Consider the following 15,717-nt stretch of genomic DNA (forward strand, 5'->3'; position numbering starts at 1 on the left):
TTCAACTCACATACTGTATCTGTTTCAAAAATACTTCAGTCAACTTTTTGAATTCAATAACTGACTTTGATAGAGAAATTACTGTTCTAGTATATGGTAAATGACAGTGGTCTAGAACACTGTTAAATTTAAGTCTGGAAAATGAAGTTTAATAAAATGCGCTCCAGTAATGTACTGTGACAGCTTTTAGTGAAATCAGCTCCAATAGTTTGATTCTCCCAGGAACACAGCAAGATATACTCCAGCAGCCTTGAGCCATGGAATAAGAAAGCAGACAGCTTTATGATAAATGGCCCCAGAAACCTAAATTACAGCTGCAGCAAATGAACAATACATCGAAATTACTCAGTGGCTTTTTGTTGCCTCCCCGGAGCAGAGCTGCCTGCAGCCGCGCCAGTACGCGAGTGCGCACTGACACCTAGTGGGACTGCCCCGGGCGAAAACCTCGGGGTAAAAGTGGGTTTATTTAGTCGAAGAACAGCCAGCAACAGCCAGCCCTCCCCGATGCTCAACGGCGGCATGAGATGGGAAGTGTTGGGTTATTTGTGCCCCTTCCTCTCCTGCAAGCAAGCTGGTTTAGTTTTGATTTCTACACGCTGCAGCTTTGCCAGGCAAAGGACTGGCTTATCACTTCTTTCTGCTCTCCCTGCCAGGGTCCCACCTCACTCCTCCTCACCTACAGGCACATATGGGGGAGAAAGGGAAGGATTTACTGTGGATCCATCAAAGCCTGAAGATGCAGGTGTAGAGAGAGCCCTGCCAATTGCTCTGATGTTAAAATGCAACCTGCTGGTTAAACAGCAGGGTGTTAATGTAATCACACTGGGAGTACAGGCTCGGTAATCTTCCCTGACATGAGCCACAGCACCGATACCCCGGGGACTCACTCCTCTTGAAGGGAACTGGGCTGCTATGATCCCAGCTGCTGCTGAGCCAGTCCTGCTCTGACATGGAGGAATACTGGATTTGAAGCCCACTTGCAGCGTGGGAGAGTGATACCATGCACACAGGTCTGGATGCTGGCTTCTCTGGAGCAGGTCCTGATCTAAATCAAATCCTGCAAGTTTTGGATTTGATTTAGAGGGAGAAAGATCGTGAGGATGATTTGTCAGGAGGAAGGCTTACAGGCCAGGAATCTCCCAACTGTTTCACAAATACCCTGGGCCATTTCCATCCTCACTGCCAGACAGGAATTGCACAGAAGCAGTGCCACGCATCTTCTCCTTTTCCCACACAGTGTTGCCAAAATTGGGAATAAACCTCTTAACACCAGTGCAGCCTTAAGAAGCCGGCATCCTCTTTATTGCAGCGCTGGATGCACAGAGGATTGCTCCACCTAACGTGTATGCACTAAAACAATAGTTCATCCTTTATATACCTTAAAGATGTGAATATTCATACATTTTCCAAGAAATCTCTGCCTTTCTGCATATCTACTACCTTTACATAATGCTGGCATTGCAAAACTACACTACACATTCACGGGGGTCTTGGGTGGTCGTCAGTGGTTGTTTGGGGAGTTAGCCCCCTAGCCCTTTTCCCCTTTTATGGTTACGAGTCTTTCAAGGACAGTTTCTTCTCCTTGGATATTTCCCAACTCTGTTGCCTGGCCAAGCTCTTCTTTCTTATCTGCCTTGTTTAAGCAATTTTGCCAGGATGTGTCTATTCTCAAGGTTAGGATATCTTCTCTGTACACTTTAATCACTCAGGCCTTGTTAAATACAAAGTTAAACATTGTTTGGTAAAATAACTATTTTTAAAAAATTTTAAACTAATTAAAAGTGCTTCCCAAGCAGCTGGTACCATCGCGGGTAACACATCACTGCTATAAAAATATCACAGTATTTATTACATTTATTTTCAGGTCTGAGAGCTGCACCTCCAGAGCCCCCAGCTCCCCCAGGGCCTCCGCTGTGACCAGGAGGCTCATTGCTGCCTCCGGGCGTCCCTCCAAGTCCCTGAGGGGGGACCTACAGCCTCTGGTGAAGGAGCACATGAACCTGAGGCCGCACCTCGATTCCTGGGTTCAGTTTTGGGCCCCTCACTACAAAAAGGCCATTGAATGACTCGAGCGTGGCCAGAGAAGGGCAATGGAGCTGGGGCAGGGTCTGGAGCACAGGTCTGCTGGGGAGCGGCTGAGGGAACTGGGGGGGTTTAGTCTGGAGGAGGCTGAGGGGAGACCTCCTGGCCCTCTACAGCTCCCTGACAGGAGGGTGCAGAGAGGGGGGATGAGTCTCTTGAACCAAATAGTAAGCAATAGGACAAGAGGGAATGGCCTCAAGCTGTGCCAGGGAAGGTTTAGCCTGGATATTAGGAAGCATTTCTTTGCAGAAGGGGCTGTTGGGCGTTGGAATGGGCTGCCCAGGGCAGGGGGGGAGTCCCCATCCCTGGAGGGGTTGAAGAGTTGGGCTGAGCCAGCGCTGAGGGATCTGGGGGAGTTGGGAACGGTCAGTGTGAGGTTCATGGTCGGACCGGATGATCTTCAAGGTGTTTTCCAACCTAGACGGTTCTGTCATTCTGTCTGTACCCAGGTAACTGCAGCTACTTCCCGTCCTGGCGACAAGTTGCCGCAGGAACGCGGCACGACCGGAGCGGTCCCCGGGTCCCGGCCCCCCACTCCCGCCCTCCCACAGCGCCCCGGAAGCAGACGCGCAGCGCCACCACTTCCGGCAGTGTGCGCATGCGCTGCCCGCCCCCGCCGCTCCCATTGGTCGGCGGCCGGGGGCGGGGCAGGGCGCTGGTGGCGGGCGCGGCCATGCTGCGCTGGCTCGGCTCCCTGCTCTGCCTCTGGGCGCTGCGGCTCCCGGTGCTGCCGGCGGGCACCGGCGCGGCCGCCCCGGGGCTGGACGTCGCTTCCTACCGGTGAGTGCGGGGCCGGGGCCGGGGCCGGGGCCGGGGCCTGAGCCTGAGCGGGCTGTGCTTGTGCCTCAGGGAGCGGGTGCGTGCCATGTTCTACCACGCCTACGAGCACTACCTGGAGAGCGCCTTCCCCTACGATGAGCTGCGGCCGCTGACGTGCGACGGGCAGGACACCTGGGGCAGGTAGGGGCCGTCCCCGGGACGGGGCATTGTCCCCACCTGCCGCGGGGCCGGGCCTGGGGCGCCCCGCTGCTGGGCGCGCTCCCCCCGCCCCGTTCTGCCGGGCCTCACCGCGCTTCTCTCCTCGCACAGCTTCTCCCTCACGCTGATCGACGCCCTGGACACCCTGCTAGTGAGTACGAGCTGCCCCGCACCCCCGGGGCTCGGCCCTGTGCGCGCCCGCGGCTGCAGACCGGCCTTCAGCCCGCTCAAGGCCGGTGCCGGCCTCCTTCATATCTGGTTTTTACGCGGTAGTGACGGAAAATCGTTTATTAATTGACCAAGGAACTTTTGCGTTTCACTTTGCTCCAGCCCCGGGAGGTGGGTGGCCAGAGCTCCTTGCCCCTGACACCTTCTAACTCTGCAATAAACCCCTACAGTGTGTGAAGAAAATGCTTTGAAAGGAGATTAAACTATCAGTTACTTTTTTAGTGTTATTTGTAATTAATGATTTCACAAAATAGTAAAACAAGACTAGAATGAGCTCCTATCATTGAATTGCACCTTTGTTTTCATGTGAACTCTAAGCCTTGTTCTCTGTTGTCCTGCTTCCTCTGCAGATCTTGGGAAATGTTTCTGAGTTCCAGAGAGTTGTCAGTGTGCTGCAGGAAGGGGTGGATTTTGATATTGATGTCAATGCATCTGTCTTTGAAACTAACATTCGAGGTGAGGTGGGTTTCTTCCGTGGCGTTCATGCTGGATTTCCTTCCTATATGAGTCTCTGAACTGTACACAGAGGCAATGCAAGGTGCAAGGTAGTGGTCAGAATGCATTTGTAAGGCAGTGTAACAGGACATGTAAACAAACAGAAAAATACCAAACAAATGTCACTTCCTTTTTGTCTTTGTACATCACCTTTTTGCTTCCTGCCTCACTGCACTTAGAAGTAGACATGGCAGTTTCAGTATTCTGGTGCCAGGTTTTGAGCTTTGGAATAAACATGTTTTCCACTGGAACAGTACAAATTGTATACTACCTTTTTTTACATACTGTTTTGGAACAGAGATTATTAATTTCTTGCTATAGCGTCATAAAGTGAAACTTGTCTTTTTCTTGAAAATCAAAAAGGTCTTTAGAGTCTTATACCTGCTTAACTGCTTCAGTGCTGTCCAAGAACAAGACTGTTGTGATTTTTTTTTGTTTCTCCTGTCAAATATTGTGAAGCCGGTTTTTGCAGCAGTGTAATTTCTTTGTGTTTGTGCTTGTTATGAGACAGTAGACAAGACTCTGAAAAGGGCTGATAACTCTGTCAGTTACACTGAAATTCTTGACTCTGGCCTAGACACTTTCTCGAAGGAATTTAAGAAGATATGCTGTATTGCTTTACAGAAACATAGTATTAAGCTCTGTGGAAGAAGTGAAACAATTCCTCACATAGAGTTTCGTGTTCATTATACTGTTAGCTCTCTGATTGTCTGCAGGACAGTGCAGGTGTAGTAGGGCCAGTAGGATCTGATGCTTCTAAAATAGGGGGAGAAATATATCTACTACCCATTGCAAACAGGCTGGAAGAAGCAAACCATTCTTAGGCTGTTAAGGATGAGCCATCTCACTTTTCTTCCTTGCAAATGCTGCCTCTGCATCGTGATAAATACAACTGGTATCAGAGTTTATTCCTCCCCACATTCTTTAATGGGATTCTTACTGTGCACCTTCCAGTGGTGGGTGGTCTCCTCTCCGCTCACTTGCTGTCGAAGAAGGCTGGTGTTGAAGTAGAAGTGGGCTGGCCGTGCTCTGGACCTCTCCTGAGGATGGCAGAGGAAGCAGCTCGCAAGCTCCTACCCGGTGAGAACTTGTCCAGTTTGTGTCACCATGCCGTGGTTCCTGAGGGGACCGGTGTGTCTGACAAAGGTGGCACCGCTTGGTGTGTAAACTCATAAAACACTCCTGCGTTCCCTGAGCTCAAAGCCAGTTTAGCTGGTGGGGCAAACATTGTGAAGGGCATGATACCAGTTGTACATATGCATGCCAAATGTTGTATGCTCTTAACACATTAGTTTGTTGAGGGGAAATATATTTAATATAAATAATAAATAAAGGCTGTGAAACAGCAGCTTGTAAAGACAAGAAGATGCAGCCTTAGCTACTCCTTTGTGGGCTGCCCTGCGGGCATGGCGCTGTTCCCTTGTGTGCTGTGCACCCTGGGCTGCCACGGAGTAATCACAAGCTCAGAGTTTGCAATTTTGCTGACCAGTGTGTCTAGTTCCATTTTGACTACCCTGCTTGTGCTGTAAAAAAAGAGGTCTGCACTCTCCTGCTGTGGGCAAGGTGGAGGAGATCTGCAGTACCTTCCCAGGACTGTATCTCGCTGGGGGTACCTTCCCTGCCCCTCCCGGAATCACACTTATTTTATTCTTTGCAGTTAATGCATTTGCTCCAGTCCCATTTCTTGCCCGTGAGTAGTGGAATGTGAGGCACATGTTTGCGTGACAGTCTGTCAAACGTGACAGTGAATGCTTCTGTGAACCAAAAATACTGTTTCAGCTTTTCAGACCCCAACTGGGATGCCATATGGAACAGTGAACTTGCTGCACGGAGTAAACCCCGGGGAGACCCCAGTCACCTGTACTGCTGGAATTGGTACATTTATAGTGGAATTTGCCACTTTAAGCCACCTTACTGGTGACCCAGTGTTTGAAGATGTTGCCAGGAAGGCTTTGAAGGCACTGTGGAAAAATCGCTCTGATATTGGGCTGGTGAGTGAGGAATGGACTTTGAACTTGCTGGCCTGCTTTTTGTATAGTTTTGTGGATGCAATTCTAAGCATAAAAGAGCATAAACAGAGACAAGATAGAACTAGATAAATAACCACAGTGCTAATAACTGGGCTGAAGGCATGTGTTTGACATTGTTCCCGAACACCTGCAGCATCCACATCTCTGCTTCAGTGGTGCAATACGACATGACGCCATTGTTCTGGTCTGTAACAGATGTGGTTGGGAGACAGATGCCTTCTGCTGGGTATTGCAGTTTTTGTAACAGCAGCTGTAACAGATAAAAGGTTTGTCTAATGCCTGGTAGGACAATGGCCTATCAAAGAAAATAAGGGCATGGCAAGTGGATCAAGATATTTTACCAGTCGACAGCTTTAGTGTTTTAGGAATATCCAGAGCTAGAAGCATTATCTCTGTGTTTACTGTCTCCTGGTCAGTCTTTCTTCAGTGAATTTCTATAGCTATACCCCTAATCCTTGTTCAAGAAACTGAATAGCTGGGGTTTTTTTTCTTTGTTAAGCAAGTCATGATTGTGTATTTTGTTCTCCATCAGCTGGGTCTGTTTCTAGGCTGAAGAGTCCCAGGATTAAAGGATCTATTTAATTATTAGCATGGCAGCTCTCATGACTTTGACATCCTTGTCCTCCATCTCTGAATCTCTACCTCTTCATCCTTCTCTAATCTTATGTAAGGTTGGAATTAGGACCAGACACATCATGTTGAAATAGTGCATTTTTACCGTAGCATAATGGTGTTTTGTTTTGTTCAAGTGCAGCGTTTATATCGTAAGCATAAAGTTGGAATGGACATTGTGAATCCAGGAAATAGATGGTCTGAAAAAAGGTCAACGTTCTCTTGTGTGGTGGTGTTGTGGGGATTTTCTAAAATTGTAATTTAGTAGATTAGCTTTATTTCCACTTTAACTCCCTCTTTCCTCCTCCCTCACTTCTTCTAGGTTGGTAACCACATTGATGTGATAACGGCCAAGTGGGTGGCCCAAGATGCTGGCATTGGGGCGGGAGTGGACTCCTACTTTGAATACCTTGTGAAAGGAGCCATTCTCCTGCAGGACAAGGAGCTGATGTCCATGTTTCTAGGTGAGCAGTTTGTTTTCTGTGTGAAGGGTCCCAGGAATGCCTTCTTGACTGCACCTGTAAAAACTCTGCATGTGGGACTGGAAGAAGAAGATGAAGAATCTAACAGGGTACATTCAAGACTGTTCCTGAAGCATTTGTTGTAATACTTTTGAACAACCTGTGATAACAAAGAGTTACCAAAGTGAGCATCCTGAGAAGTCGTTCACTTGACATGGCTCACGTGAAAAGGGGGCTTCTCATTCTTAAAAAAGGATATTTTTGTTGGATTACCTACCCATCTATGTTTCTTTATAGAATATAACAAAGCTATCAAAAATTACACAAAGTTTGATGACTGGTACCTCTGGGTTCAGATGTACAAAGGAACAGTGTCCATGCCTGTTTTTCAGTCCCTGGAGGCCTACTGGCCAGGCCTACAGGTAAGAGCTGTCATACCAGACCTGTCTTGGGTCAGCCTTTAATATAAAAGTTACAAATATAACCCATATATGTGCTGATTAAAAGTTTGTTTTGATCTCTGGTAAAGTCTACAGTAGCTTGAGCCTGTGCAAGAGCAGATGTTCACTTTGTCTATGGTCTAGAGAAAAAAGTCTCCAATTAAGTGTGATGGGAGAGCAGTTTTGTTGTAGCAAACTCGACTGACAGTGGTCTCATAATCCAGGTGGGAACCTAAGGAAAAAGGCAATCGCACCTCTTTTTCCACCACCTCATAAATGCTTTGTGTGAATGCTTTCCCACTGAGAGGTTTGCTTTGTCATCAGTACTTAGGCTTGGTCTGGGTCTTTGTTATCCCTACTGAAATAGACTGGATGCTGTGACTGACTAAAAGAAATGTTGACTGAAGAAATGCAAGCTTCTACTAACTAAAAATCAAAGAGACTTCATATTATTTCAGGTGTGTGGATTGTGATCCAACAGAAAAACAGCATCTGTCTCCTCTTCAGTCTTACCTATTCTTAAGCATCGTGCCTGAGTATTAGTTACACCGCTCAGACCTGTTCAACAACCCATTTCTGTCACTATCTCTTGCTTTGACTTATAGGAGTGTTATTACATCAATTCCTGGGCTGTTTCTTCTTCACCCAGATGTTGCTTTGTTAATTGTTTCCTCTCTCTCAGAGCCTAATTGGGGATGTAGATAATGCCATGCGAACCTTTCTCAACTATTACACTGTCTGGAAGCAGTTTGGTGGGCTGCCTGAGTTCTACAACATTCCCCAGGGCTACACGGTGGACAAGAGGGAAGGATATCCGCTCAGGCCTGGTAAGCAGAAATAAAATGAAGAGGAGCATGGAGTGCTGCTTTGGCTCTGGTGGTAAGATCAAATCTTAGCAACACCTGCCCTCCAAAAGCTCCTCCCCAGTTTTGCTTTGACTTAGTTCCTGCATGCACTTTACCAGTGATTTCCATAGTCAAAGTTACACATTCTGCTTTCTGCCTTCACAAGGGCAGGGCTACTTCTTAAAGGGAACAAACTGTGGTGTTACTGTGTAACAGGGGCCTGTTAATAAATTGGGCTCACCATGTAGGATGTGACATGTTTAAGAGACTGTCTGACATAGGATGTTTTGAAGTCATGCAAAACGTTAATGTGACTGCCTGTGTCCTTTAAATTTAGGAAGTGAAAGTGAGTATGAATAGACCGCTCTAGTTCTGTTGAGTTCCTGAATTAAACCAATTCCAGTTGCACTAGTAAAGCTCAACCTATAAGACGGGTTATGTGATGTCTGTGATACTGCAATTAAATGATCTGTCTTTTTTTCTGTTTTTTATAACTGACCAAAAAAAAAAAAAATATTCACACCTGATTATTAGGTCAGTAAAGCTTTGTAAATGAGGATAATTAGTTTCCTTTTGGTTTGAGTGTTCAGGTGACACTCACATTGGACACTTCTACCAAAAATACTCATCAGCATTAACTTTCAGAGGTATTACAGCAGCGAAAAAGACCTGTTTCTTTAGGAAGTAAACACAACACAGTGCACATGTTGCCTATGTAGAGTATTTCCCTAATGCCTGTTTTTTGTGGTGTCTTAGATACCCCTCTTTCAGAAGGTTGTGATGTCATTTAAAAAGTGTGTTTGGGGGGTTGAATTTCTTGTTTGCAAGACTTTCTAGAAGCATCTTTCTTTTCTTCCTTTGACAACTGAGTTTTAATCCTTTTCTCTCTTGCTCCCCTCCCACTCCCTGAATGTGGGAGGGGAGCATTATTCACTCTTACCTGAGCTGATGCAATCTGGTTAGAGTGAATTTCTTTGTAGCACATCCTTAGTAAAAGCAAGTATCTGTGCTTTGAGTCAGAGGAAAACCACTGTTTTACTGATCATCCTGAAGTAGTATTTTTAAATTAGTTCAAGGAATATCTCATCTTCTCTGTGTACATGGTTTGGTAATCTTTATGGTTGGAAATGTTTGGGGATGTTTTGCAGAGCTGATTGAGAGTGCAATGTATCTGTATCGTGCTACAAGAGATCCCACGCTCTTAGAACTGGGAAGAGATGCAGTGGAGTCCATAGAGAAAATCAGCAAGGTGGACTGTGGATTTGCAACTGTAAGTGCTAAGTCAACTGCTGAGTCAGCTAAGTGGCAGCAAAAATCAGCTTTTAGGAAGTGTTCTCATCAATGATGTTTTGCTGTTGAGTCAAGTGATCACTGTGGTTGGAACATGACTTCTTTTCAAACAAACCCCTTGTATTTTGTTGTGAAGCTGATCTGGGTAACTGCTGGTCATGCTTCTGGTAGTAACTTCCCTCACAGCCTGAACAGTGGAATGAGTTCTATCATTGGCTGTGGCACCAGAACCCAAAACATGGGAAAGCATCAGAAGGTTCTGCCTCCAGTACCTTGGTAGGTACTTGATGTTCCAGCTCAGCAGGAAGGCTTATGTACACTCTGCCTGCCCGTTGTGTGATTGTGCTTTCCTGCTGTGCCATGCAAATCTGATCAAACACAGGAGAACTGCAGTGAGTGACTTCTCTAAAATAATTTAGTAGAAGATTCCAAACATTCTATCAAGCTCTAGCTTACAAAAAAAACTCCTTGTAAGGCCTAATTCCCAATACTTGTTATTTGGGAAGTAGGTAATAGCCTTATGATTTTTTTTTTTAGTGGGGGAAATGATGGAAAACTGACTTACCCTTCTCCTTACCCAGGTGGGAAATGTGTTTCTCCTGATTGTTAGTTTCCTGTTCCTTATCACTAGACTATGTTAATTTAAAACATCGTTGATGTATTTGCATACAGCTGTTTAAAATACAGGGTGAATTGGTGCCATACTGTGCTGTTTAACTGAAATGAATTGCAAGCTGGTTTTATCGTTCCCCCTAACAATATAACTAACCTATTGTATTTCTTCTCTTGTAGATCAAAGACTTAAGAGATCACAGGCTGGATAATCGCATGGAATCCTTCTTTTTGGCTGAAACAGTAAAATACTTGTACCTGCTGTTTGATCCAGACAACTTCATTCACAATGATGGATCAGTCTTTGATGTGGTGATTACACCATACGGGGAATGTGTCCTGAATGCTGGAGGATACATCTTCAACACTGAAGCTCATCCTATAGACCCTGCTGCACTACACTGCTGTAGGAAGCGTAAGGAAGAGCAGTGGGAGGTGGAAGACTTGATGCGGGAATTCTACTCACTGAAGAAAAACAAGAAATTCACTTTAAAAAGAGCTTCTGACCATGGTGAAGGGGAAAGAACAAAAGACCCTGAAGATGCCCCTTCAGAAAAAGGTGGAGAAAAAAGGAACTTTAAGAAGAGCTCACACTCCCTTCTGAGTTGCCCCAGTCAATCTTTTAACTCTAAACTTGCAGTATTGGGACAGGTCTTCCTAGATAACACCTGATTCTTTTTTCATGATAAGTTTAAATTATTGAACTTGCTTCAGACACTGGGAATATATTTTTATAGTTTCATAATGGAAGTGTTGTACCTCACAATGTGAATTGTATTATGAAGTGAAACAGCTTCCCATTAAATTCTGCTACTGCTCGTTCATGAAGTGTGATTTGGGTATCAGCTGTTAATACTGTAAAGCTGATAATCTCAAACCAGTTGGTTGCCTGAGTAGCACACAAGTGTTCAGAAAGAGAAGGAAAAGTACAGGTTAGAGGTACCTTGTTTATTTCATTGTCAGTTTGTATTGAAGTTTTACAGGCTTACTCACAGTCCACAGCTTACTTTGCTCTATAAACATGAGCCTGAGCAGTTGTCTATCATAAGGGGAAAAGCAGGGATTGCTAGCTGTGACTTCACTTCTGAGCCTACAAGTCTCCTTTGTGATGTGCTCCACCTTTTCCCTTTGGCCTCTTTATGAACATGTGGTTTGGTCGCAGATTAATGACCAGTTGAGAAAATCTGTTGATTTTGAGGTGGAGGCCCAGATTTGTAGAGCTAGCATTCTGCTGGGCGTGAAGGATGGCCTGGGGGGAGGAGAGCACTTGCAACACAGAAGAGTGCTCAGTTCCTCTGGATGTAGAATCGGGGGGGGGGTCGGTGCCACCTGCCTGAAGCTGGTTTAGTCAGCAGCCAGGTAATATCACCTGTAAACCGAGGTGGAGTGTGGACTAGCAAAGGTTTGATTTACCCTGCGGTGGAGCTTGATTTTATTCTTACAGAATGTAACATGCTTTTCTTATGAAACTTTCCCATTTCCTTCCTCTTTTAAACTTCCCTTTGGGGCCTTGCTTGCATAACTCCGCATCAGCCACTCTGGTCAGTGAAGTTTGGCCTCAGGGTGGACCAGCTGAGCTGTATGTGTAGTGTGCGTAAGGGTAGGATGGAAGGGGACTTGGTTCAGAGTGAAATGCAGCTCTCCCTTGGTGCAGGAGACAGCCAAACAGATGTTCATAAGCTGCTCCCTGCAGCAGGCAGTGAGAGAACTTGTGACTCTTCCTCTCATTTCCGTCTTTTTCTTACCAGGTAAAAAGCGTGAAACCTCTTGATGTCCAGTTGACCTGACAAATACGAACTGTTAAATGTGTTAGTGTTTTTGACAGATGTATGCAATTACAGAAAGAGAGAAATCAGTAGCATTATAAAGAATTTTTATTTCCAAAGAAAAAAGCAGGGGGCAGAAAAGGGATGGACTTTGTTCAAGCCTGCTGGAAAGTGTGGAGTCTGGAGCAAGCACAAACAAGCTGTAGTCATTTGAGTGGGTTAGAGATAAATAAATCCATGTGGCCTGTGAAATAGTTAAATACAACTGGGTGAATGCCCAGTCTTTGCTGATGTGGCGTTGATTTGAGAAACTATTGGTTTTGTCTCCTGCTCTTCAGGATGGAAATCCTGTTGCATTTGTGAGTAAACAGCAGTAACAGACACTTGCAACTTTGGACAGACAAACATATTGGAAGGACTGGTAACTTCTACAGGCCCTTCCAGTTCTGTACTTGTTTTCTTTTAGCAGGTAGGACAGCTGTTGCAGGGGAGGTACTGAGAGTGGAGCACCCTAAAATTGAGGCATTCTTAGCCAAAGATGGAGCACTTGTTAGTGGCTCCTTGTAACCATAATGCTATCTTTTTCTTTTCCAGTTGCTGATCTCATGCACTATGCATTGTCTAATCTGTAGAACGACAAAATGGAGGCCTTCTGCAATGGCTTAGCTTGGTGCTCAGTCCTGATTCTTCTCAGTATTGCCCCACCCATGAAGTAGAGGAAAATAAGGATTTATGGGACAAGCTGCAGATTACCAACACTGTAGATCTCTGCTAACCACAGCATTTCGATACCCTCGCCTCTGAGGCTTCAGTAGCAGAACCACAGGGTAGTAGCCTTATGAGGTATGATCTTTCCAAAGCACAGTTGGAGCTGAAAGAACTGATCTGCCCACAGTTCTACAGTGAGGATGGATCTTGATTAATGCTACAGGATGGATGATGAGTCGGAACAACACAAGACAGCCTTAATTTTGGTTTGTTCCAGTATTTGAGAGTGACTACCATCTTACTAAGACTTTCTTTTAACAGAAAGAACTGTGATATGATTTCTAGGGATTCTTAGTAACCCTTTTCTTTAAATGGAAAACTGTGGCTTGGCCTAGTTGCTGAAGGGCAGAGAGCATGCTTGAACCTTAGTGACACGTGTACAAGTTGTGCTGTTTCATAGGCAACGTGATGAAGGACAGATGTTTGGGAATCTCTAAGGGATGGTGGGATGAAATCGTCAGTGTCTGGCTGTCCCACAAGAGATCAGATTCCTTTCCCTGTATGTATAGCATAAGAGGTTCTGCTGTTAGTGGCAACTTGATGGATTCAAAATTACTATCACAAGTCAGCTGGGAAAAAAAATAAAGCTAAAATTTGTCATCTCCTGCTGCCACTCCTCCCAGGGGCCTCACAATGAAGGCTATCTGTGGGAAGAGATGGCAGATCTATTTTAGTGTATTCCAGCTGGAGGGAGAGCTCCAATCAAGCAATATGGTGCGCACTTGGTCACGTTAACAGAACATAGAGGAGGTTTTGTCAGGAATCCAAAATGAGATGTGTGCGAAACACAGATGGGTAGTGGCAATCTTGGATGGCTTCCAAACGAGGCAGGTCAGCACTCAAAAGGTCCCACCTACAGTGCATACTCATGGCATCTGCCAAAGGCTGGAAGGAAACTGGATTTTTGTCGAGTTGTGAAAGATAGCACAGAAACTAAATTTAGCATTTTCTGTCGAGGCTGTCCTTGTAATTGTTTGTGGTTTTTTTCCTCCACTCCAAGCAGCCTGCAAAGCCCAACCCATAAGGCCAGATTTTCTGAAGTATTTCAAAAATAATTGTTTGGATTTGGAGAGGCTGTGGATTGATGGAAGGTCAAACACCTTCTGAAAGACTAATTTAATGGGGCTAACAAAGGTGAAGGTAGAGGAAAAAAAGAGTCAGACCTTCACATGAACTGCTGGCAAATGGCAAAAAACATACCAAAAAGCAAGGGAGGCGGGGCAGGGGAAGCAGTATGAAAAGGGACAGAGCAGCCGTTTGTATTTGGGTCAGTGTGAGTGTGCAAGTGATAAGATTGCTATGTTTGCATTTCTTCAAATGCAGTGCTTAGTGGCTTTCTGTGAACAGCAATTTATCTAAACAGCAAGTCATCCATTAACAGATCTTGCTTTTTACAAATAAAACTGTGATCATCATCAGGCCCATGAATTATTCATGGTGGTGAGAAGTGATGTAAGACCTGATACTGTAAAACTTCCAAATACATCACCTGGATGCCATCACCGCACTGGTTAGGCAGTGCTATTAAGCATCATGTTAATCCCCAGTGTCTTCATTGCTTTGTATTGTTCCTGGTACAACAAAGGGAAGTTAAAATGGAAGATTAACTAAGGCCTGCATTTAAAGCAGTCATGATTTTGGCTATCATCCGCATTGTATGCTGTGCTCCTTGCTGTCTCACCAAGAATCGGAGCTGGGCTGCTCCCTGGGGCAGGCAATAACCGCTCTGGATGACAGTGGGGTGTTTGGGACCATTGTCACCTCTCAGGTCCCTCTAAGCTGCTGCTTGGATGTTAGTCAAGAACTTGCTCCCAAGCGTCCCATCTTCCCAACACTGTGTCTCCTTTGACTTTGTGTTGGTTTGGTTTTCTCTAAACCCTTGGAGGCATTTACACTGTTTTGCTTCGGTGTGGAGAGCAGCACCTGCCTCAGCAGGTTGTGTGAGTCCAGCTTTCTCCCCATCTTCCAGGGGCAGAGCAGGTTTGTGGTAAAGGTCTGGCGTGGGGCTCTTCGTGTGATCACAAGTCTCTATTCTGTCATTATTCTCATTTGATTAGACAGCTCCTTGGGCGCAGTGCTAAGGGGTTTGGTTCTGCTCACTCGAGCCGGTGATAGTAATAGGAAAAGTAAAAAGTAGATGTAGGTATTTTGATGGAAATAAACTTAGGAGTAGAGGTCAGGCGACTCCTGTCGTGGCCCTGCCGCCTTAGCAGCCCCCGGGGAGAGATCAAGGGGCGGGGGAAGGGCTGGCGAGGCCGCGGACGTGGCGATCAGCCCCGCCGGCCCGCAGCGGCCTCCCCGCGCGGCGCGGGGCTGGGGGCGGAGGGGTGGGGACGTCGGGTCCTCCTCCTTCCCAGCATGCTTCGCGCCCCGCGGCGGCTCTGCGCATGCGCCCCCCGCCGCAGCCGGACTACACTTCCCAGCGTCCCCCGCGGCCCGCCGGCGGCGCGGTGCGCGCGAGGCCCGGGCGGGGGCGCTGCGGAGCGTCCCTCGCGCCGCTCCGTACAAAGCGGCTGGGGGAGGGGGCGCTTCCTGTTTGTCTCCGTCCGAGCGGAGGAGCGGCCATGGCGGCGGCGGCGGCGGCGGGGGGCCCCGGGCCCGGCGGGGGGGGCCGGCGCGGCGCCCGCGCGGCGGCCACCAACATCCTGGCGCAGCTGCGGCACGGGCAGCTCAGCGGCTGCGGCCTGACGCGGGGGGCACAGGTACGGGGTGGGGGGCGGGCCAGTGGCGCGGCACCGTCCGGGGGGGGGACGCCGGACGCCGCTCCGGCGGGACCTGGGGAGAGGGGGGGCCGGAGCCCGGCGGGGGCTTGCTGGGCCCGAAGGTCGGCGCGGCTGGGGGCTCCCGCGGGGAAGGGCAGAGCGCTGACCTGGGGCTCCGGCGGTGGGCTGGGGCGGGCTGGTGGAGGCCTTGCCGTCCCTCCTGCCCCGAGCCCACCTCCCCGTGCGCCGCCGGCCTCGGGCAGGACTTGTAAATCCGCCTTGGGGCCTGGCCCGCAAGGCCCAGCGCCGCCGAGGGGTGGGAGCGGGTGTTTGCTGGCCTTGGCGGCCCCTCGGTGGGGCTGAGCACCGGCTCGGGGCTGTCAGGCCTCTCCTGGAGCCCCGAGGCCG

General features: G+C 47.5%; 2 protein-coding genes across 2 annotated transcripts in view; both read left to right on the top strand.

Annotated features, from left to right (window-relative positions):
• Positions 1–2,725: 2,725 nt before the first annotated feature.
• EDEM2 (ER degradation enhancing alpha-mannosidase like protein 2) lies at positions 2,726–10,917 on the top strand. Its single transcript, XM_074920453.1, has 11 exons — positions 2,726–2,862; positions 2,932–3,042; positions 3,172–3,211; positions 3,639–3,744; positions 4,738–4,863; positions 5,563–5,774; positions 6,748–6,889; positions 7,184–7,308; positions 8,009–8,153; positions 9,320–9,441; positions 10,254–10,917. The coding sequence occupies exons 1-11, from the start codon at positions 2,756–2,758 to the stop codon at positions 10,743–10,745; spliced, it is 1,728 nt and encodes a 575-aa protein (XP_074776554.1). The 5' UTR covers positions 2,726–2,755; the 3' UTR covers positions 10,746–10,917.
• A 4,254-nt stretch (positions 10,918–15,171) lies between these two features.
• The window catches only part of TRPC4AP (transient receptor potential cation channel subfamily C member 4 associated protein), a 37,863-nt gene continuing 37,317 nt past the window's right edge, over positions 15,172–15,717 (top strand). The window contains exon 1 of the mRNA XM_074920596.1: positions 15,172–15,309. Coding sequence (XP_074776697.1) covers positions 15,172–15,309 — 138 coding nt within the window. The remainder of the gene's footprint in view (positions 15,310–15,717) is intronic.

The sequence above is a fragment of the Athene noctua genome, chromosome 16 (genome assembly GCF_965140245.1).
Source record: "Athene noctua chromosome 16, bAthNoc1.hap1.1, whole genome shotgun sequence".
In the NCBI taxonomy this organism is placed as follows: Eukaryota; Metazoa; Chordata; class Aves; order Strigiformes; family Strigidae; genus Athene; species Athene noctua.